Raw genomic sequence first — 22502 nt, 5'->3', positions numbered from 1 at the left:
AGATGGCTCCTGCAGTATGGGAGATGACACAGAACCCAGATTCTAGCAGCTGCTCTCTCAGTTCTCACCCCAAAGCTTCAGTCCCCAGTCTCTTCTCAAATGTCTCTAGTCCACTCCCCCGCCCAATCTTTGCCAGAGCTCAGGGTAAGTAGCTGCATATGGAAATTTATGTGTTAGCCCTTAAATAGCTCTCTGCATCTCCAACCACCTATATCTGGCAGAGAGAAACCTTGTCACTTTTTATAGGTGGATGTTTTCTGTGTACTTTTTGGGATCTGCTTCTGTAGCCTGGAGATCCAAGCTTGGAGTTTATACTCCGCACATCTCAGGGGGGAACTCCTCAGCCACTGAAGTATCCCTCTGGCACTTTAGCTGCTGCCTTGGGAGCCCAGTCAGCCCTCTCTCATAACTTCTGCCCTCCTTACCAGTTACGTTGTGCTGAAGCTGTTTCTTCTGTAACTTCCACTTACTTCTCTGCCCTCTTGGATTTCTTTCCACCTTTTTTTTTATTTAAATTGTTTCCATTTTTCCATTACAGTTAATATACAATATTATATTAGTTTCACATATACAACCAAGTGATTAGACATTATGTAACTTACTAAGTGATTACTCTGATAAATCTAGTAACTATTTGACAACATACATATTATAATATTATGACTATTTTCACTATGCTATACTTTACATCCTTGTGACTATTCTCTAACTACCAATTGATACATACAAGCTTTTTTAAAGATTTTATTTATTTATTTTTAGAAAGAAAGGAAGGGAGGGAGAAAGAGAGGGAGAGAAACATCAATGTGTGGTTGCCTCTCGCACTCCCCCAAGTTAGGACCTGGCCTGCAACCCAGGTGTGTGCCCTGACTAGGAATAAAACCAGCAACCCTTTGCTTCTCAGTCCAGCACTCAATCTACTGAGCCACATCAGCCAGGATGGTACATAGGAGGTTTGATTTCCCTTTTTGATAGAATGAAGATTTGGAATTTCAAATAAGTTACTCACATCAATTACTTAATATTTTTAGAAATTTCAAGTCTAGGCCATTGTAATTTCTACTCCTCTACTTACCTTCTTATCCAACAACAACAAAAAAAAACACATTACAATTATTTAATCATCTCTTGCTTGAATTATCATTTGCATCCCCTTTTATTGTCTCACCATGCTTCCTTGAATCCAACATTTCTCCATGAAGTCATCAATTTCCACTTGCAAAGAATATATTTTTATTCTTGACCAAATGGCTAATATTGGATAATCAAATATTAGATATCAGGTATCCCTTATTTTTTCCCTTGGATCCTATCCACTAATGATATAAATAAGGTGATATAGACATGGAGTGAAACTGAGACAGGGGTACATAAGGAAGCTTCTCTCTCTTCTGTCTTTTAGAAGCTTTTTTAAAACTTGTGAACTAATTATGGCTCTTTTTATTCCTTTCCAAATAAGGAAATTTAAGATAAAATCTAAAAAAAATTCAAAGATGAAATCAAAGAAGAAATATGATGGCTAGTTTTTAATTAAATGCATTGAATGACTGCCTAATCATTGGGGGAAAATTTAATATATTCATACTTTACATACCTTATACCAACAATAATCCAAGTAGAGTGCAGATGTTAATGTAAGTAAAGTAAGTCACAAAATTACTGGAAGAAAATATAGACAAGATCAAGATGGGTAGTGTATCCAATAATGGCAACAGATTCTGAAATAATAAAACAAAAGAGAAATATGTTTACCTGAATATTAACTGAATTTTCTTATACCACCACCATAAATTGTCTTAAATGCTAAATAACATATCATTCAATAAGGTTTAATAGATAATACCTGCAAAGTTATAACATCATGAATATGTACAAATATCTTAGAAAAGGATAAGGAATTACTTTTTTCAAAAACAATGAAAGAATAGTAATATACTGTTCATAAATAAAACACAAATTAGCAAAAAATAAATTTTTAATTCCTATATGTCATTAACAATAAAATAGGAATTAAATTAAACAAAAGAACACAATGTTTGAATCATCATTTCAGTAAAGATTTAAGAACACTTACAATACATTTTGACATTGGTGTTATTAACATACCTTCTAACCCTCCAAGGACATTGTCCCAATTCCTATGTGCATTAATTAACTAGCTTTTGTTTTGTTTTATTTTCTGTATTATATTTTACATTCATTAGTCACTTTAAAGCAGGGTTACTAATAACACTTTTTTTTAAACTTAGTTGGTATTACCTAATACAAGTTGGCCATATAAAACATCTTCAATTGTATCTGTGGTAAAACTTTTAAGGGAGGCATTCTGTGTTAAAAATATATTAAAACTGTTAGGTGAAATCAGCAACTTTTCAAGAAACAAAGAGAATTTCTTGTTTTCCTTTGCTTTTTTGCCAGTCTTTCCTTCTACCTAGCTATTGAGATTATACCAATACACAATAGTTCGTTTTTAAATTTAGATTGGTATTGTAATTCATAATAAGTGTTTGACATAAGGATACAAAAGTTGATATAGCTTGTGGATACATTTCCATTGCTACTTTTGAGTGAAAGTTAAGTGAGAAAACATGACTAGATTGCATCCACATCACTACTAGTAATTCTTGTTTAATTGTGAGTTCCACAAAGGATCTGTAAGTAAAATAACACTAAAGCTCAAATAAAAGACTAAAGAGTAAGTATGTTCATTTTTCTCAAATCAATTTTTTCTATTTTAAAATTTGAAAAAATAATTAAAATATTTTGTCACTCCTCTAAATATATATATATAACTATATATATATAAAGTATAAACACACATGTACTTATATAAATATATGTGAGTGTGTATTTTTTTAAATTTGGGTAGTTCATAAAGATGAGAAATTAATTTCATTTTTAATGTAATTTTATTTTCAAATGTATTAATTATAGAAGTAAATAAGGATGTCTCTATACCTGATTTATGTTACTTATGTGGGCAATAAAATAGTCTAGTTTGATGGGCATATAAATGCAACATCTATTGCCCTCTATTGCTACCACACGTGTTAGTGTATAAATGTACAATCTCAATTATATAGATACATCTCCTTCAACTAAATGAAGCTTGATTTGACATTTTATCTTAAAAATGTTGTCTTTTTAAAAACATAAATACTTTTCAATGTATATTAAACAAAAATTTGTTACAACTTCATTGTCAGTAACTTGTCAGAACGTTTCTGAGACATGATTCTGACATAGGTAAGTAAAAGGACAAAAAGCGTTGTTTTGTACCCTGAAATAATACACAGAATCAGCAGAGACTTTTGCTGGAGGTTCCAATAGGGCATGAAGAGAAGAAAGGAAGAAAAAAAGGTGGGCTCTGGGTAACAGCAATCTTTCGTTTCTCAATTTGAGCTATTGCAGACATTTCAAGTGTGGCTCTGCAGAACTGGATAGGATAATAGCATTTAGGCCAATTTTATTGCCCATGAGCCTATATCAGTGTTTGTCCTCTCTGATGGTGTCTAGATACTCTGAAAGCTTCTTTTTGTTACATAGTTTCCATCTAAGACCATTTTGTTAAAGAAGGAACCTAGAAACAAGATTTGGTTGAAACACACCACCCAAAAGAAACACTAATTCTAATCTAACTGGACTATAGCCTAAATAGTTTGTGCTTTATACTACCAGTAAATTTGAAAAGCGTATCCCCACACAACTAAAAAACATTCTAGAAAAAGGATCAGATAAATGTGATACAATGAAAAATAATTGCTAGTTCATATCTTGAACTATTTAAAGACCTCATTACATTCTACTTTTTTCTATCCCCTTCACAAGATCTGTATTAGAAGAATTTAAATGGGAAGTCCTATAGACCTTTTGCAATTTGAGTTGCTATATTCTACGGTTCAAAAATTGGTGCCCTGACAGGTCAGGAGAGAATGACACAAACTCTTATATTGAAAGAAGCACCTTCAACACTAGTGAAGGTACTTGAAAGAAGTACCTTCAACTATCTTCTATATGAACCACAGAAGTAAAAGCTCTGTCAAGCAGAATCTTGAAATATAAGTTAAATGTATATTCTGAAAAAAAAAAGAATATATCCTGGTCTTAGTTCAGAAATATCTATGTGTTTAATTAATATACTGAGAAATTATTATATTCCAGGATATGTGATGATTGGGATAAACTATTAAGAACAACATAGGCCCTGGTCTCAAGACTATCACTGTCTAATTGGGTGACAAATAATCAATAAGCAATATGATACAGTTCTGATATAAGGATGACGGATACAGAAATACAATGGAGATGTATCTAGCTCAGCCTGGAGAAAGTGAGATGTTATCTCAGAACTTATTGTAGATGCAGTGAGAAAAAATGGATTAAAATGATCAAAACAGGAGACAGAAAGTCCATTCAGAACATGAATGTTTCATATCAAGTGTAAGAATGCTCCATGTTCTTGCATGTAGCAGTATTACTCTTTATTCTTCTAATTTATGAATATATCACAATTTAAAAAATTGTTTTTATCATTAATGGATATTTTAGTTTCCTATGTCTGGACATTATCAGAAATAATACTCCTATTAATTTCCTTAAATATGCATATATTTAGTGTACACATGTACACATTTCTACTGGGTAAATATCCATTGTAGAATTTTAATATCTTATTTTATGGATAGCTGGACATTCAGCTTAATAAATATGTTCAAAAAATTTTGATAGTGTTTATAGGAATTTACACACAAGTTTTCAAGGTATTACTGTGCTATTTATCTCATGTTCTCAAAATAGTTGGTATGGTTCACCTACTCAATGTTAGTTGTTCTGAAGGTTGTGCATTAGTCATGAATTTAATTTCCTTTTCCCTAAGTGCTAAAACATCACATTTTTAATATACTCACTGACCTTTAGATATATTTTTGTGAAGAAATACATCTAATACATTGTTATTAGGTTGGGTTTTGTTTTCTTATTGATTTGTGGTAGCATTTTTATAAATGTTGGTTGCAGTCCTCAACAGTTGTTGAAAGTATCTTCCTCCAATCCTTGATGTCTGGTTTAAATCAATTTTATTTAAAGTGCAACTCACATACAATAAAATGTATGTGTTTTAAGTGTGACATTGCAATGGCTTTTGACAAATGTGTACATACATCCCTAAAATCACAATGAAATCAAGATATATAAAAAAGTTTATATAACTTCTCAATTAATCCCTCATAATACTTTGACTTTTCTAGAATTGTAAATAAATTAAAATTTATAGTACTTTCTCTTTATCGTGTATATATTTTCCCTTGGAATACTACTTTATGATTTATCTGTGTTTCACATGAATTCTTTATTCTTTCTATTGTTATATAGCATTACTTGTATCAATATATCACAATGTGTTTATTTATTCACATGTTTACTTGTATTTCATTCCACTTTTGGTTATTCTGAATAAAGTTGCAATTATAAAGTCCTTCTGTGGACCTATGGTTTTTTTCCTTTTGGGTAAATCATTCAAAATGGCTTTACCATGTCATATAACAGGTACATTTTTAATTTTATAAGAACTTGTAAAAACTACAAAAATTTTTAAAAGAATTTATAAAGAAAGAAAATTTATTTTTTTAAATACTATAAAATTAAAACTGCAGAAATGTATCCCCAAGTGGTTTTATCATTTTATATTTCTAGTAGCAACATATAAAACCTCAGTTGCCTCATGTTCTCCCACACTTGTTCTTGTTAGTGCATTTAATTTTGATTATCCTAATGAATGTTTAGTAATATCTTATTGTCATTTTACATTTCATTTCCTTGATAACTAACGATGTTGAGCATCTCTTCTTGTGCACATTTGCCGTTCATGCACCTTACTTTGGGAAGTATATGTTCAAATCTTTGACCATTTTTTAATAAACCATTTTTATGAGTAAATTTTATGTACATATACATATATAGATATATTTCTTTAATTTTATAGCATTGTACACATAATATCTATTTACTAACATGCATTTCATACATGTAACATTTCATACATATATACAAAATACATTATTTTTGTCAGAGACATGTTTCCTAGTATTAATAATTTTTTTACTGCATGATTGTTTTCACTTTTTAACACTATCTTTCAAAAAGCAGAGAGTTTTTTATTAGGTCTATGATCTATTTCAAGTTTTTGTTGTTGTTATTGTCTTGCTTTTATCTATTTGTACATTACACGGCAGCAACACCATTTGTTATAAGACTTAGTTTTCCCATCAACTAGCCTTTTGTTACTCTATTCCAGCATACATTTTTTTCCAATGAAATACATGTTTATCTTTCTCTCAATATCACTCTTTTGTAATTTTCTTTGCATTGCTATTCTATTGAATTTCTTCAATTTATACTCAGTATTTCCTGTTTAAATGATGCTGTAAATGACAATTTGAACTTTTTCAAGTTCCAAATGCTCTATTTCATGGCTTTGCTAAGCTCAGTTATTCAAGTAGTTATTTTATAGATTACTTGGGATTCTATATCGACCAATTATGCTATCTACAAGGGAAAACAATTTAATTCCTTTAATTCTAATCACAATGTCACCATTTTTTTCACTTTATTTTATTAGCTAGGAACTCTAGAACATTGTTGAATATGAGTTTGAAGCAGTCATCTTGCATAGTTTGTTCATCCTCTCTAAGAAAAGCTTGAACGCTTTTCTCTTTATATTTGGTATTAACAGTTTTGTTTTGTTTTGTTTTGTTTTTTATAAGTAGGCTTCCTCTATCACATTGAGGAAGTTTCTTCTACCTTTATTTTACTGAAAGATTTTTAGCAAAATAGGTTTTGAATTTTATCAAGGATTTTTTTCTGAAACTATTCAGAAGAAAACATGGATTCTCTCTTTTTCTGTCATTATGGAGAATAAAATAGATTAATTTAAAATATTAAACTAACCTTGAATTCTTAGGATAAATTTCACCTTCTCATAATGTATTATGCTTATAATGTTATTGAATTTTATTTGCTATTCTTTCATTGAAGTTTTTAATCTATGTTCATAGAGGGTTCTGTTTAGAATTATTTCTTTTGTAATGTTTTCATTTGGTTTTGATATCAAAATACTACTTTATAAAAGGAGATGGAGTATGCTAATAACTTCTGTTTTTCTGAAGAAATCTGGCTAGTTATTTTAGCATTATACTATCTTAATTATGGTTTCTCTAAAGTAAGTCTTAATATCCATAAATTCCCCATCACTCTTTATGATCTTCAAATGTGACTTAATTTTGACCATTGCACTTTATGTAAATTTTACAACTGTTTTTCAATCCTGAATAAAACAAGGCAGGATATGTTCTCTACTACTTTTTCCTTGAAGAGATTGTTCAGAATTCGTGACATTTTATGTTTAAATATTTAGTCCTGAAAATTTTGCATTAGTCTGTTAACTACAAATTTAATTTCTTTAATAGTCATAGGATTATTCAGCTGTTTCTCCTTGTATGTGTTTTAAGACTTAAAAAATTCATCTATTTCATTTAAGTTGTCCAAAATATTTGTGTGAGTTGCTCATAGTATCTTCCTATTATCTTTTCAATATCTGAGATCTGGAATGATGCCTTTCACTTCTGATATTTATAGTATGCTTTCTTTCTCCCAATGTTTTGTTTTGTTTTGCTTGTCCATCTGGTTATAACTTATAAACTCATCAATATTATTAATCATTAAAGAACCAACTTTGGTTTCACTAATTTTATTGTCTTTTTGTTTCCAAATTTGTTGATTTCTGGTTTTATCTTTATCTTTGCTTGCCTTTCATGTTTTGTGCTTATTTTACTATTTTTTCCTAGTTTTGTTAATTTGCAAAGATTATATACATGCATGAAACATTTCTTATTTCTAATATAAACATTTAACATTATAAATGTGTTGTCAATGAATTATAATATACAACTGAACTTTTCACATACTTCATACACCAATATTTAATCATTGAAGATAGAATGTAGAACATATATTACTCTGGAATCATTTACTCTTTCCCTTTCTATTGTGCTTATTATTCAAATTATTTCTATATACATTGGAAACCCCACTAGATAGTGTTATAATTTTTTATTTCAACAACCTATTTTATGAAAAAAAGTGTAGAATTGTTTTTTTATTTTAAAAAGTTTGGTAAAATAATTTGGTGGAACAATAAAGACGGACATCTGCACCTGGACTTCTCCTTTTAGGATGATTTAAATATATATATTTTTACTTAATAGATATAGACATATATAGGTTAGATATTTCATATTGAATTAGTATTGATAAATTGAATCTTTCAAATAATTAGTACATTTTATTTAAGTTGCCAAATCCACTTTGCAGAGCTTTTAAAAATATTCTATCATTTTAATATTTGTATAACCTGTAATCATGTCATATTTCTCATCCTGATGAATTTTACGTTTTTTCCAGATCAATTTCATAACAGTCTTGCCAATTCATCTTTTCTAAGAATCGGCTTTTGATTTCATTAATCTTTTCTCTTATTTTTCTATTTTCTATGGTACTAATTATTGCCTTACTTTTTCTTTTCCTCTATTTAGGTGTTTCTTCTTTGACTCTTTATATGTAGATTGCCTGAAACATCAAAGGTAGTCATGAGAAATCACACAGCAATTACAACATTTATCCTGTTGGGACTTACAGAGGATCCACAGATGCAAGCTCTGATTTTTATCTTCTTATTTCTTACCTACATGATGAGCATTACTGGAAATCTGACCATTATCATTCTTACACTCATGGATGCTCATCTTAAAACACCTATGTATTTTTTTCTTCGAAATTTCTCCTTCTTAGAAATCTCATTCACAACAGCCTGTATTCCCAGGTTCCTGTACAGTTTATCAACTGGAGACAATACTATTACTTATAATGCTTGTGCCAGTCAAATATTTTTTATTGGACTTTTTGGGGCCACAGAATTTTTTCTCCTGGCTGCCATGTCCTACGACCGCTGCGTGGCCATCTGCAAACCCCTGCACTACATGACCATCATGAACAACAGAGTCTGTACCATCCTCATCCTTTGCTGCTGGATCTCTGGGTTGATGATCATCATCACACCACTTGGCATGGGCCTCCAGCTGGAATTCTGTGACTCCAATGCCATTGATCATTTTGGCTGTGATGCATCTCCCCTTTTTAAAATATCATGCTCAGATACATGGTTCATAGAACAAATGGTTATAATCTGTGCAATATTGACATTCATTATTACACTCATAGGTGTCATTCTTTCATACATGTATATCATCAGGACAATTCTAAAGTTCCCTTCTGCTCAGCAAAGAAAAAAAGCTTTCTCCACTTGCTCTTCTCACATGATTGTTGTTTCCATCACTTATGGCAGCTGTATTTTTATCTACATCAAACCTTCAGCTAAAGAAGAGGTGGACATCAATAAAGGGGTATCTCTGCTCACTACATCTGTTGCCCCTTTGTTGAACCCCTTTATTTATACCTTAAGGAACAAGCAAGTAAAACAAGCTTTCAATGACACAATCAAAAAAATTGCATTTATCTTACACAAGTAAGAGCACACTGATATTGAATAATCAAACAAAAATGAAAGATTTATTTAACATTTTTCTAGAAGTTCTAACTATTTTAATCAGGTTAACCTTTACATAATCCTCCAAATCTTGATTTGTGAACCTACTTGGAATAAATCATTTCTTTTTATCTTTAATCTCAATCAAAATTGTTCTATTACTAAAAAAAATTCAAAATTTGTTTCCAGTAAACAAAATCTTCCCTCATCTCTCATTAAGCTTCCCTAACATTATTTAAAAAGAAAATGTATAATGTGTTAAATATAGTATTTATGTTTCCTGGGAAATTTTTAGACTGATAGTTATGCTAAATTCCTTTGATTCATATATGTAAATATGCTGAAAAAAAACATTTAAAATACAGGAAGAAATATTTCATCTTTGTTTTAAGGTAGTATAATACACATTTTAAAATAGAATAACTCAAATAGAAATATCAAGTAAAATTAAAATATATTATAACCAGAGACATTGGAATCAACAACAAACTGATAGTAACCAGAGGGGATGTGGGAGAGGATAATGGGGGCACGGGGGAAGGGTTTTCAGGAACAAGCATAAAGGACACATGAACAAAACCAAAGGGGGATAGGATCAAGGGTGGGCAATGGGGATGGCAGGGGTTGGGGAAAGTGGTGGGAGGAAAGTGGAGACAGCTGTACTTGAACAACAATAAAAAACTGTGAAAAAAAGGAAAAGAAATTAAAAAAATAAAATAAAATATATTGTAGCCAAAGTAAGAAAATAAATATCAGGAATATGGAAACAAATATGACACACAAAAGATGGAAGCAAGTCAGAATAATTATAAGATTTCCTTGGAAATGAGAAAAACTTAGACCACACCTGCCTGACAAATACATGCAAGTACTCATACATGTGTACATACAGAAAAACAAAGAAAACAAGATGAAAATAGAATTTTCTTTCTAGTTCCGTTGGAATAACTAGTTTATGCACATGTTTTCTGCTTTAAGTAATTAGAAAATAATTAACTATGTGAGGAAACTTGACAACAAGTTCATTCTGTTCTGGTTGAAAGTTTATTTCTTCCTTCTGCTCTAAACCATTGATCTGAGTCCCTGATTCCTTCCCATTACTGTTGATTCCATGTACATTTTCCTTTATTTCACTTGTAATAGCCTTCACTTTCTCCTGTATTTTGCAACCATACTCAATCATTTTTGTGAGCATACTGATTACCAGTGTTTTGAACTGGGCATCTGATAGGTTGGCTATCTCTTCATCGCTTAGTTGTATTTTTTTTCTGGCGCTTTGATCTGTTCTTTCATTTGAGTCATATTTTTTTTTGTCTCAGTGCACCTGTTATGTAGTAAGGGACAGAGTCTTAGGAATTCACCAGGGATGATCAACCCACTTCATTTTGGTGTAGCACTGTGTATAACAGAGGGGTCTGAGAGGGAACAATGCCACCTGCTCAGCTCCCAGCCAGCTTTCAGTCACTTCTCCTGCTACCCACAAGCAAATTGGACCCTTCCAGTGCTGATTCCTGGGTGTGGGTTTTGTGTACATTCTAGAACCTTGTGGGTCTCTCCAATGAATTCTCCTGTGAGGCTGGGAGTTCCTCCTGCTACTTCAACCCCCACAGGTATTTTCAGTCAGAGGTTTTGAGGCTTTATACTCCCACACATGAACCCTGGGTTGTACAGTCTGTCTCACTCCCTGGTTTTTCCTTCCAGTTTATCCACACACAAATGTGGGATCATCCACTCTGCTAACCACCTCCTTGATCACTCTGGTCCCCCAGCTGCTGCCTTGCTACAAGTCCTCTCCACACAGCTGCCCATTTCTGCCCCTCCTACCAGTTAGGATGAGTGTTTCTTATTTAACTCCTTGGTTGTCAGACCTTTATACAGTTTGATTTTCTGGCAGTTCTGGTTATTTTTTGTTTTTAAATTTGTTGTCCTTCTTTTGGCTGTGTGAGGAGGCACAGTGTATCTACCCATGCCTCCACCTTGTCCAGAAATCTATTTTCTTATATATAAGTTCTACTAAAGTTGTCCCAATTAAACATATTTCCTTAGAATTCTATTTACCTACATGAGGAAAAGAAAATAGGACACCTAAATTAGTAAACTCAGAGACACCAAAAGTTAGGTAATCATAATACAGACATTAAAGAGAGGAAATTTAGTCATGAATATCTGGCTATTAAAATTACCAAATGTTGTGAATTGAGGATAAATGGTTGAGATGGTGACATGGAAATAAAGATAGTAGGGAGTAAACTGCATAGAGCTAAAAAGGTAATGAAAAACTAATGTGCTTAGGATAGGCAACTTGATTTTTACCTAGGTGATACTTAAACCAAAGTAACTGAAAAAATCTCAACTTGAGGCAAGCTGTATGAAAGTATGCAAATTTTGTAATGATACTCATCCTATAGCCAACATTTCTTTCTCAATGAAGATCAAAATAACCTACATGTGCAAAGATTCCTAGGATATATTGTGAGTACTTAAAGAAAAGATCAGCAAGGATGGAACTGCAGAGCATTATGCTAAGTGAAATAAGCCAGGCAGTGAAAGACAAATACCATATGATCTCACCTATAAGTGGAACCTAATCAACAAAACAGACAAGTAAGCAAAATATAATCAGAGACATTGAAATAAAGAACAACCTGACAGTAACCAGAGGGGAGGGGAAAGGGAATAACGAGGTGGGGGAGAACTAGAGGAAGCATTATCAAGAAACATGTATAAAGGACCCATGGACAAAGCCAAAGAGGGGCAGGATTGATGGTAGGAGGTGGGGATGGGTGGGGGGGGAAGTGGGGGGAAATGGAGACAACTGTACTTGAACAATAAAAAAGAAAAAGAAGCAAAGAAAAGAAAAGTTTAGAATTCACAAAGAAAGAGACCAGAGACATGACTTTTCACTGGGGGAATTTCAGTTGCTCTTTAAACAAGCAAACACAAAAGAGCTAATGGTTAGAGAAGGACAATTCTAGATAAACTGAATATGTAAATTTTGGAAAATATCACTACAATTTTAACTTTTGCATTTCAAGTGTAAAAAAAAAAAGTTGAAAATAGAAGAATGACACTGAGGTTTACTCTCAGGTTTAAATTCCTAACATTAATCCCAGAACTACAAAAACTATACTAGGTTAGAGTAGTGTCCTCAAGTCTGAAAACTGTCCTGAAGACACTAAGAAAAGTGCTAAATAAAAAAGGGAGGGTTCTAGTTAAAGAGCATGTATGAATGACCCATGAACATGGACAAAAGTATGGGAATTGACTGTAGAAGTGGAACCTGGGAAGGGCAGAAGAAGACAAAGGGGAACAATTGGGACAACTGTAATAGAATAAAAATAAAAAATCATTTTAAAAAAGTACTCATTCCATTTATGATAAAAAACACTTAGCAAAGTGGGAATAGATGGAGAATTCCTCAACATAGTAAAGGCAATGTATGAGAGACCTATACCAACATCATACTGAATGAGCAAAAACTTAACATTTCCCACTAAGATCAAGAACAAGACAAGATAACCACTTTAATCACTCCTATTCAACACAGTATTGGAAATCCTACCCACAGCAATCAGACAAGTAAAAGCAATATAAGACATCCAAATTGGAAAAGAGGAAGCAAAACTCTCATTGTTTGTGGATGACATGATAGTGTACTAGAAAACCCTACAGACTCCACCAAAAAAACTATTAGACCTAATAAGTGAATTTGGCAAAACACCGGGATACAAAGTCAATATTCAGAAATCAAAGGCATTTTTGTACAACAAAAATAAAAAATCAGAAACACAAATCAAGAAAAAATATCCCATTTGATAAAGCAACAAGAAAAATAAGGTACCTAGGAATACACCTAATCAAGGAGGTAAAAGACCTGTACTTACAAAACTACACAACACTGAAGGAAGAAATTAAAGAAGACACACAAAAAAAGGGAAGCATGTACCAGGCTCATGGATTTGAAGAATTAATATCATCAAAATGTCCATACTACCCAAAGCAGTTTATAGATTTAATGCAATCCCTATTAAAGTACCAATGACATGTTTCACAGATATTGAACAAACATTTCAGAAATTTATATAGAACCATAAACAACTCCAAATAGCTACAGCATTTCTGAGGTAAAATAACTAAGTAAGAGAGATCACAATACCTGATAATAAATGTGTTACAAGATCACTGTAATCAAAACAGCCTGGTACTAGCATAAGAACAGACACATAGACCAATGGAAAGAACAGAGAACCCAGAAATAGACCCAAGTCTCAATGGTCAATTAATACTTCACAAAGAGGGCAGAAGCTTAAAATGGAGTGAAAAAATAGCCTCTTCAACAAATGGTGTTGGGAGAGCTAGACAGCTACATGCAAAAAAAAAATGAAACTCAATCACCAACTTACACCATACACAAAAATAAATTCAAGGTGGATAAAAGACTTAAATATAAGTTGTGACACCATGAAAGCCCTAGAGAAAAACATCAGCAGGAAAATCTCAGACATTTCACACAGCAACATCTTCACTGATATGTCACCTAAAGCAAGGGTCATAAAGGAAAGAATAAACAAACGAGACCTCATCAAATTAAAAAGCTTCTGCATGGCTAAAGAAAACAGCATTAAAATGAAAAGAGAACCAACTATATGGAAAAATATATTTGCCAATGATACCTCAGACAAGGATTTGATCTCCAGAATACATAAAGAAAAACACTGCTCCACTCCAGGAAGACAAAAATCCCAATTAAAAAATGGGCAAAAGAGTTAAACAGACACTTCTCCAAGGAGGACATAGAGAGGGCCCAGAGACAAATGAAAAGATGCTCAGCAGCACTAGCCATCAGAGAGATGCAAATTAAAACCACAATGAGATACCAATTCACATCAGCCAGAATGGCCATCATACACAAATCAACAAACAAGTGCTGGAGAGGATGTGCAGAAAAGGGAACCCTAGTGAACTGCTGGTGGGAATGCAGATTGGCACAACTACTGTGGAAAACAGTATGGAACTTCCTCAGAAAACTAAAAATGGAACTGCCTTTGACCCAGCAATTCCAGTCCTGGAAATATATCCCAAGAAGCCTAAAACAGCAATCCAAAGAAACCTATGCACCCCAATGTTCATAGCAGCACAATTTATAATAGCCAAGTGCTGGAAGCAACCTAAGTGCCCATAAGTAAATGAGTGGATCGAAAAACTATGGTACATTTACACAATGGAATACTACACAGCAGATTGAAAGAAGGAGCTCCTACACATTGCAACAGCATGAATGGAAATGGAGAGCATTATGCTAAGTGAAATAAGCTAGGTGGTGAGGGACAAATACCATATGATCTCACCTATAAGTGGAACCTAATCAACAAAGGAAAAAAAGCAAGAAAAATATAACCAGAGACATTGAAATTAAGAACAATCTGACAGTAACCAGAGGAGAGGTGGGAGAAGATAATGGAGGAAGGGTTTTCAGGAACTACTGTAAAGGACACATGGACAAAACTAAGGGGGGGTTGGAAGCAAGGGAGGGAGGTGGGTTTTGCTGGAGTGAGGGGAAAATGCAGACAACTGTAATTGAACAATAAAATAATATTTTTTAAAAGTGCCCATTCCATCAGATAAAAGTGGGAGCCAAGTCAATTATATTTTTTGTTTTTTTCCAGTGTACCATCTAGTAAGTCAATCTTATCTCCTAAGATTAAGTAAAATAATGAAAGCTGAAGTAAATAAAAAAAGTTTTCTTGAAAAGTTCATTTAAGAAAGGTTACTCTTCCTAAAAGGAAAAGCAAAATAAATAATGAAACATTTTTTTCCTCACATTGTATTTCAATAACAAGAACTAAGTAATTTTTTTGCTAATAGAAGTAGATAAAGAGCCAAAATTATGCTACTAGTGGAAATGATTAAGTCAGAGAAGAAAAATCCATGTCATCTGACTTGCCTTATCATTCATCTCTTGCTCATTACCACACCTCATTGAGAGACTCTTCATATCTGATTCAATTTCTCAAATTGCCTTGCAAATGGAGAGAAGTCAGAAGTTAGTAATATATAAGAAAGCACACTGATCTTTTTAGGACTGACCCATGATTCACAGATGATGGCCCTTTATTCTTCTACTTTTCACCTTTATGTTGAGTATAACAGGTAGTTTGACTATCATCATGCTCTCATTGGTTGATTCTTACCTTAAAACTTCCATCTGTTTTTATTTCTCAGAAATTTCTCATTCATAGAAGTCAGACTCACAAGTGTTTGTTCCTAGATTCTTTTGTATCATGTTAACTGGTGAAAATACCATTCCTTGCAATGCTTGTTCTCCTCAAATGTTTTATACTTTTTTTGGAGCAACAGAATTCTTTTCTCCTGGCTGGCATGTTGTATCATTACTTTGTGGTCATATGATGACAACCCTTGCATATGTGGTCATCGTGGACCAAAAGTTCTGTACTCTCATCCTCCACTGTTGATTGGCTGATTTTCCTCTACTCTCTAAAATTTAGGTAGAAATCTATGGCTCCAACCTGATTGGTCATTTTGGAAGTGATCCATCTCCTCTCCTGAAGACTTCATGATCAGTTACATGGTTCATATAGAAAATGATCATTACCTGTGATGCATTAACATTAATCATGACACTCATTTGTGTGGTGCTCTCTCGTTTTTGTTGAATTTACAGAGGTGACATTGGTTAATAAAATTATATACCTTTCAGGGGTATAATTTTATAATATATCATGTATATATTGTATTGTGTTCACCACCCCTAGTTAAGTTTCCTTTCATTACTATCTTCTGTATACCTTATTCTACCTTCCCCCAGCCCCTTTCCCTCTGGTAGTCACCATAATATTGCCTGTGTCTGTGAGGGGTTTTCTTAAATTCCTTCATTTTTTTCACTCAGCCTTCCTACCCCATCCCCCCTGACAGCTGTCAAGTCTGTTGTCTGTGTCTATAAATCTGTTTCTGTATTGTCTGTTAGTTTATTTTGTTCTTTAGATTCCACATAAAAGTGAAATCACATGATATTTGTCTTTCTTATTTTTTTATTGTCGTTCAAGTGCAGTTGTCTCCATTTTCCACCAACCACCCCCACCTGCCCCACCCATCCCCACCTCCCACCCTCAAACCTACCCCATTTGGTTTTGTCCATGTGTCCTTTATACATGTTCTTTACTTTGGAAAATGGCTATTTGTATTCCATTTTACATTCCTACTCCCTTTGTCAAAAATCAATTGACCATAGAGACTTGGATTTATTTCTGGGCTTTCTATTCTGTTTCATTGTTCTATGTTTCTATTCTTATGCCAGTACCAGGCTGTTTTGATTACAGTGGCCTTATAATACAGTTTGACATCAGGTATTGTGATCCCTCCAACTTAGTTATTCTTCCTCAAAATTGCTGCAGCTACTTGGGGTCATTTATGGTTCCATATAAATTTTTGAAGTGTCTGTTCTATATATGAAATATGCCATTATTACTTTAATAGGGATTGCATTGAATCTATAAATTGCTTTGGGTAGTATGGACATTTTGATTATGTTAATGCTTCCAATTCATGAACACTTTCACTACCTCGATTCTACATAGTATTAAAAGTCCTAGCCACAGCATCAGACAAGAAAAAGAAGTAAAAGGCATCCAAATTGGAAAGGAGGAAGTAAACTGTCATTGTTTGCAGATGACATGATAGTGTACATAGAAGATTCTATAGACTCCACCAAAAACTATTCGATGTAATAAATGAATTTGGCAAAACAGCAGGATATAAAGTCAATATTCAGAAATCAAAGGCATTGTTGTACCTCAACAATGAAATATCAGAAACAGAAATCAGAAAAAAAAATCCCATTTGATATAGCAACAAGAAAAATAAGGTACTTTAAGGAATAAACCTAACCAAGGATGTAAAAGACCTGTACTCAGAAAAGTACACAACAATAAAGAAATTAAGGAAGACACAAACAAATGGAAGAAAAAGATATTCTTATCATTTATTTGTTATGCATATTTTTTGCGGCATTCTGCTTTGATAGATATTGGAGTTAGCTTAGGTTCTAATTGTTTTCAAGAATTTTAGCAGTTCATTTGTGCATGGATATACGTGTGTGGTTTCACCTATAAGTAAATTTCTTCTCAAAAAGCAGAAGCAAGGAAAACTACTATTTTGCTTTATCCAAGCTTTGGGAGTAGTTACATAGATTTTTAACCAGGAACTCATTATAACTGTTCTAGCTCACTACTGTTTGATATTTTGTTAAGTAGTATAGGAATCAGAGCTGCCTGTCCCTTTCATCCCCAGATAATGGAAGTTTCTCTCCACAACACAAAACTCTCACTCTGTTTAGGATGTTACACGTGAGTGTGATGTTCTCATAGCATGCCCAGGATCTTCCTCTGCCCACTTTCCCAGTATATCTGTCCAGGAGTCTTGTTAGGTAAATCGTTCAGCAGAGTTATATGTTCATGTCATGGGAAAGTTTACCCCTTAGTTTACATTTTTAACTGGACTTCCTAGGAGTACATTTCAAGAGGGAACAGAGAAGTGCATGAGATTTCAGATCAATTATTACTTTGACCTGAGCCACTTCACTCCCCAGTCTCAGCAATCATAAGAATTAAACTTTGCTTTTAAATTAAAACAATCCTCTTATTTTCTCTAGAGAAACAATCTTCTTTCAAATTTTAATTTTTGTAATTTCATGGTTATGCATCTGGTTTAAAAAAGCATGGAAGAACACAAAGATGAGAGAAAGAAGGGTAGATAAGTATGGGGGAGGGGAAGCAGGAAGAGATAGATTAGATTTCAACCAGATGAGATATAATTCTTTCAGAATGTTTGGAGCAGCCTGATTCTTGTTATACTGTAAAATTATAACACCATTTGTCTTCATTATGAAAATGCACTTTAGTTATATATATTCATTTTATGTCTGAGGAAACCTAACCCTATGCTATCATCTCAGGTAACTTTTCTCAGACCATGTAAACGACAATGTAAAATTTCCATTGCCAGGGCCACAAACTTAGCTTTGTTTTTATCACCATTGTCATCATCCACATCACTGTTATGATATTTCTAAAACATTCAAGTGTATGTATAGAACTGATTTAAATTTCTTGTTGACATATGAAATCACTATATCTACTTATTCATTTTCTGATTTATCTATATTGGAAAAAGGAAGAAAAATATTGTTTATGATAGTACTGTATTGTGTTAATTGATGATCAATTTCCTTACAATTTAGCTTTTATATTGTACTGATAGCAAATGATAATGTAACATTTATAATAATATATCAAACATATAGATGATAGTTGATGGACACATTTATGTTTCTGTCTCAATCACAGAATCCATATACAAATTAAAAATCACCAGGTACTAGAACATGAGGAAATGGGGAGATGTTGCTTAAAAAGTACAAAATTCTAGTCACAAGATGAGTGAATAAGTGTGGGGATCTAATATACAGCATGATAACTGCTACCATACTGTATTATATACTTAAAAGTTACTAAGAGAGTGCATCTTATATGTTCTCACCATAGAAATTTGTAATTTTCTATTGTGTGCTAGATTTGTGTTAGCCTCCTGGGTAAAATAGTTACTTCAGTAGTAATATAATTTATTTCTATTGTACCCTATAGAAACCTACTTTTCAACAGGGCTACCAAAGGTGTCTGAAGTAATATGAATACATTACATGGATTAAAGCATTTGTAATGTTAAAATCTTCAACACTGTCCTATTTAATGAGATAAACTAAACAAGAAGTTGCAAAATAAATCTCATCTCTCCTAACTTGCCCTAATGCTGACATCATTCTTTGGCAAAGCCACTTGAAGTAGCAATGATCTGCAATTTGTGAGACCACATTTTTTGTTATTTTCAAAGTAATTGCATTGAACTGCAAAGTCACTGCACTGTATGTTGCCAACTCATCACACATGATTTCCCTAGTTGTCCTCTAAGTGCACGGGAAATCAGAATACCATCTCCAAGGGTCCTCTTCCCTGTGTAGCTCAAATTTACAGTTTGTCAGTGAGAACACTTTGTGCAAAATTTGGAAGTTAGAAGAGAAGCAGAGGCTTTTATTCTCCAGAAGTGTCTCTGGTCAGACTGGTGAGCAGATGGGAGGTCCAGAGTCTTCTCCAGGTTTTTCAGTATGTGAGAACTACCTACTTCACTGCTGAGACTACTGATAGATACTTTCACAGAAACTTCTGAGAGTCACTGCCATTTCCCACAAGGTTTCCTGAACCAGTCTCCACAGGCCTTCAACTTGAGACCTTCGATATTATTTTTCTCAACATTCTAGCAAGTGTTCAATCATGGTTCCCCTACCTCTTTATAAGCAGACTGAGTTTTGAAATCTGTTGCATTAAAAAATATCATAGAACTCAATTTGGAACTGAGATGGGCTTCTAAAATGAGCAATAAAATGGTCACTGGAATTCTTCCACACATGGTCTTCTTTTTTCTTTTTTTTTCTCCTCTAGAGACATTCCTAAAGCTCAACTGCTTTGGAGAATAGGAAGTGAGAAGTAGAGTCACCAAGACATGAAGACACAATCTATTTACTTTCTGCAGACAGCTTATTTCAAAGGGCATTGTGGGATGATAGGGGCTTTCAGTGACTGGCATTTCAGAATATTGTATATACTGACTTTTCTCACTGGTCAAAGTAAATGGTTCACTCTTGGGGAGATATTCTCTCTATTTCACCACAATAGCAATTATTACATGTTACAGTAATTATCAGGTTTTGAGTTTGTCTCTCACAGAGTTAGCAGAAAAAATACTTAAGAACACATGCAATGCTTAGCAACTAGCACACACATGTTGAAATAATTAACTATATATATCCAGCAAGATTTATTTTTTGAAAGCATTCGGTACATAAAAGTATCATTTATGGGAACAGATATTTCAAGTCAAAATGTGTTTTACTATTCTGAATAAAGCAGCTTACCACTGCTTTCTTCAATGAATGAAAAGATCTTTTCAGGAACAACAGAGAGAAGTGATCAGGAAGACTCAGTAAACCTAATATGATAAAAATCATTGAGGGGAGAAATGGCATAGCTATGAACTAATGAACTGAAAATTGTTTTCAATTTCCTCATTCATGTTTCAACAACATACTACATCCTAATTTTGTCTTTGATTTCAAATTGGCAAAACCTTTGAAGCATATCCTCGAGAGCTGCTTTCACCTGCTGGTTCCTTAGAGTGTAAATGAAGGGGTTTAGTAATGGAGCAACAGAGGTATTGAGCACAGCTACACCTTTAGTTAAAGTCATCCTTTCCTTTGCTGAAGGTTTCACATACATAAAGATGCAACTCCCATAAGTAATAGAGATGACCACCATGTGTGAGGAACAGGTGGAGAAGGCCTTTGTTCGTTGGTGAACAGAAGGGAATTTTAGAATGGTTTTGATGATGTATATGTAGGAAAGGACCACTAACAACAAAGTGATGACAAGTGTCACCACAGCTAAGACGAAGGCCATCAATTCTATAACCTGTGTATCTGTGCAAGAGATCTGCAGTATAGGAGAAGAGTCACAGAGGAAGTGATCAATAGTTTTGGAATCACAGAAATCGAGCTTGAGTCCCAAGACCAAAGGGGGAAATATGATTAGGAATCCAGTTACCCAAGAGCTGACGACTAGCTGAGAGCACACTTTGCTGTTCATGATGGTGGAGTAATGCAGTGGTTTGCAGATGGCAGCATAGCGGTCATAGGACATGGCAGCCAGAAGGTAAAATTCTGTAACTCCTAATAAAAGAAAAAAAAATAATTGAGTGGCACAACCATTGTAGGAGATTGTTTTGTCTCCAGTAAAAATGCTTGTTAAGAATCGTGGAATGCAGACAGTTGTGAATGAAATCTCTAAGGAGAAATTTCGGAGGAAGAAATACATTGGAGTCTTGAGATGGGGATCCATTATGGTGAGGAGAATGATAATTAAGTTTCCCATCAGGCTCAAGGTGTAGTTGAAAAACAGAAACAGGAAAATCACAATTTGCAACACAGGATCATCTGTCAGTCCAAGCAAAATGAACTCTATTTTCGTTGACTGGTTCATTTCTCTTTTTTTTTTTATGGAAGCTAGAGGAAACAAAAATTAAAGCATATATCAGAAAGCAGCTTTCTTTATTTTCAGCTATAAAATGTTTCATATTCAGAAACTTATCAATGTGCAAATATTTTCAAAATCTACTTTCAGTTCATCAAAATGAACATCTCATCTCATATCAGCCATCTTTCTAAAAATGCTGAGTATTTATTTCTTCCTTGACAAGATTGAAATATATCTTACCATAGGGGGCTTATTAATATTATAACTCATAATTTAGCTACACAATTTAGTATTGATCTATAGCCCATCTTTCAAAGACTTTACCCTAGAAGACTATGTAAGTAGTTTATATTTTCTATTTATACAATTCAGTATTTCAAGTAATTTTATTCCATTTATTCATCACTGAGCACCATTTTATATATCCTTTCTTACATTTTTTAAATTTTTAAAATTCCATCTACTTGCCTATTCACATATTTTACCAGTGACCTTTACACTCAACACTTAGAAAAATTTCCATTGAATCATCAACAATAACTCAAATCTGCATGGCTTGGGAAAGAAAACAAACGGAAAAACTGAAATTGGTCATGCTATATTATGATCCATCTTTACTTTATTCAGTTTACAATAGTTTCATATTACCTTCTTTATGGTTGTGCAGATTACATTAAAAAATGACATCTTTTCATCTGAGTATAAAATGATTTTAAGCACAGTTCTTGTCACTGACTGGTGTTATAACAATATTCCATAGTTGCTAATTGTAATTTGTTTTTTATTAATTATATTCTTTGTAGTAG

General features: G+C 33.2%; 2 protein-coding genes across 2 annotated transcripts; one reads left to right on the top strand and one right to left on the bottom strand.

Annotated features, from left to right (window-relative positions):
- The first annotated feature begins 8642 nt into the window (after positions 1 to 8642).
- Positions 8643 to 9581, top strand: LOC123812686 (olfactory receptor 6C2-like). Its single transcript, XM_045829486.1, has one exon. It carries the CDS (start codon positions 8643 to 8645, stop codon positions 9579 to 9581), a length of 939 nt encoding a protein of 312 aa, XP_045685442.1.
- An 11151-nt stretch (positions 9582 to 20732) lies between these two features.
- Positions 20733 to 21702, bottom strand: LOC123812592 (olfactory receptor 6C6-like). Its single transcript, XM_045829373.1, is given in 2 exon segments — positions 20733 to 20778; positions 20780 to 21702. Coding segments are annotated over 2 exon segments (969 nt in total).
- Between the last annotated feature and the right edge of the window lie 800 nt (positions 21703 to 22502).

The sequence above is a fragment of the Phyllostomus hastatus genome, unplaced genomic scaffold (assembly GCF_019186645.2).
Source record: "Phyllostomus hastatus isolate PE091 unplaced genomic scaffold, TTU_PhHast_1.1 phas_scaffold_93, whole genome shotgun sequence".
NCBI lineage: Eukaryota > Metazoa > Chordata > Mammalia > Chiroptera > Phyllostomidae > Phyllostomus > Phyllostomus hastatus.
Note: the sequence above shows the minus strand (reverse complement) of the source record. Positions and strands in the feature narration are given on the sequence as shown.

Bases quoted from the DNA above. Each gene is read 5' to 3' on its own strand.
- LOC123812686 (XM_045829486.1), top strand. From the start codon at position 8,643: ATGAGAAATCACACAGCAATTACAACATTTATCCTGTTGGGACTTACA.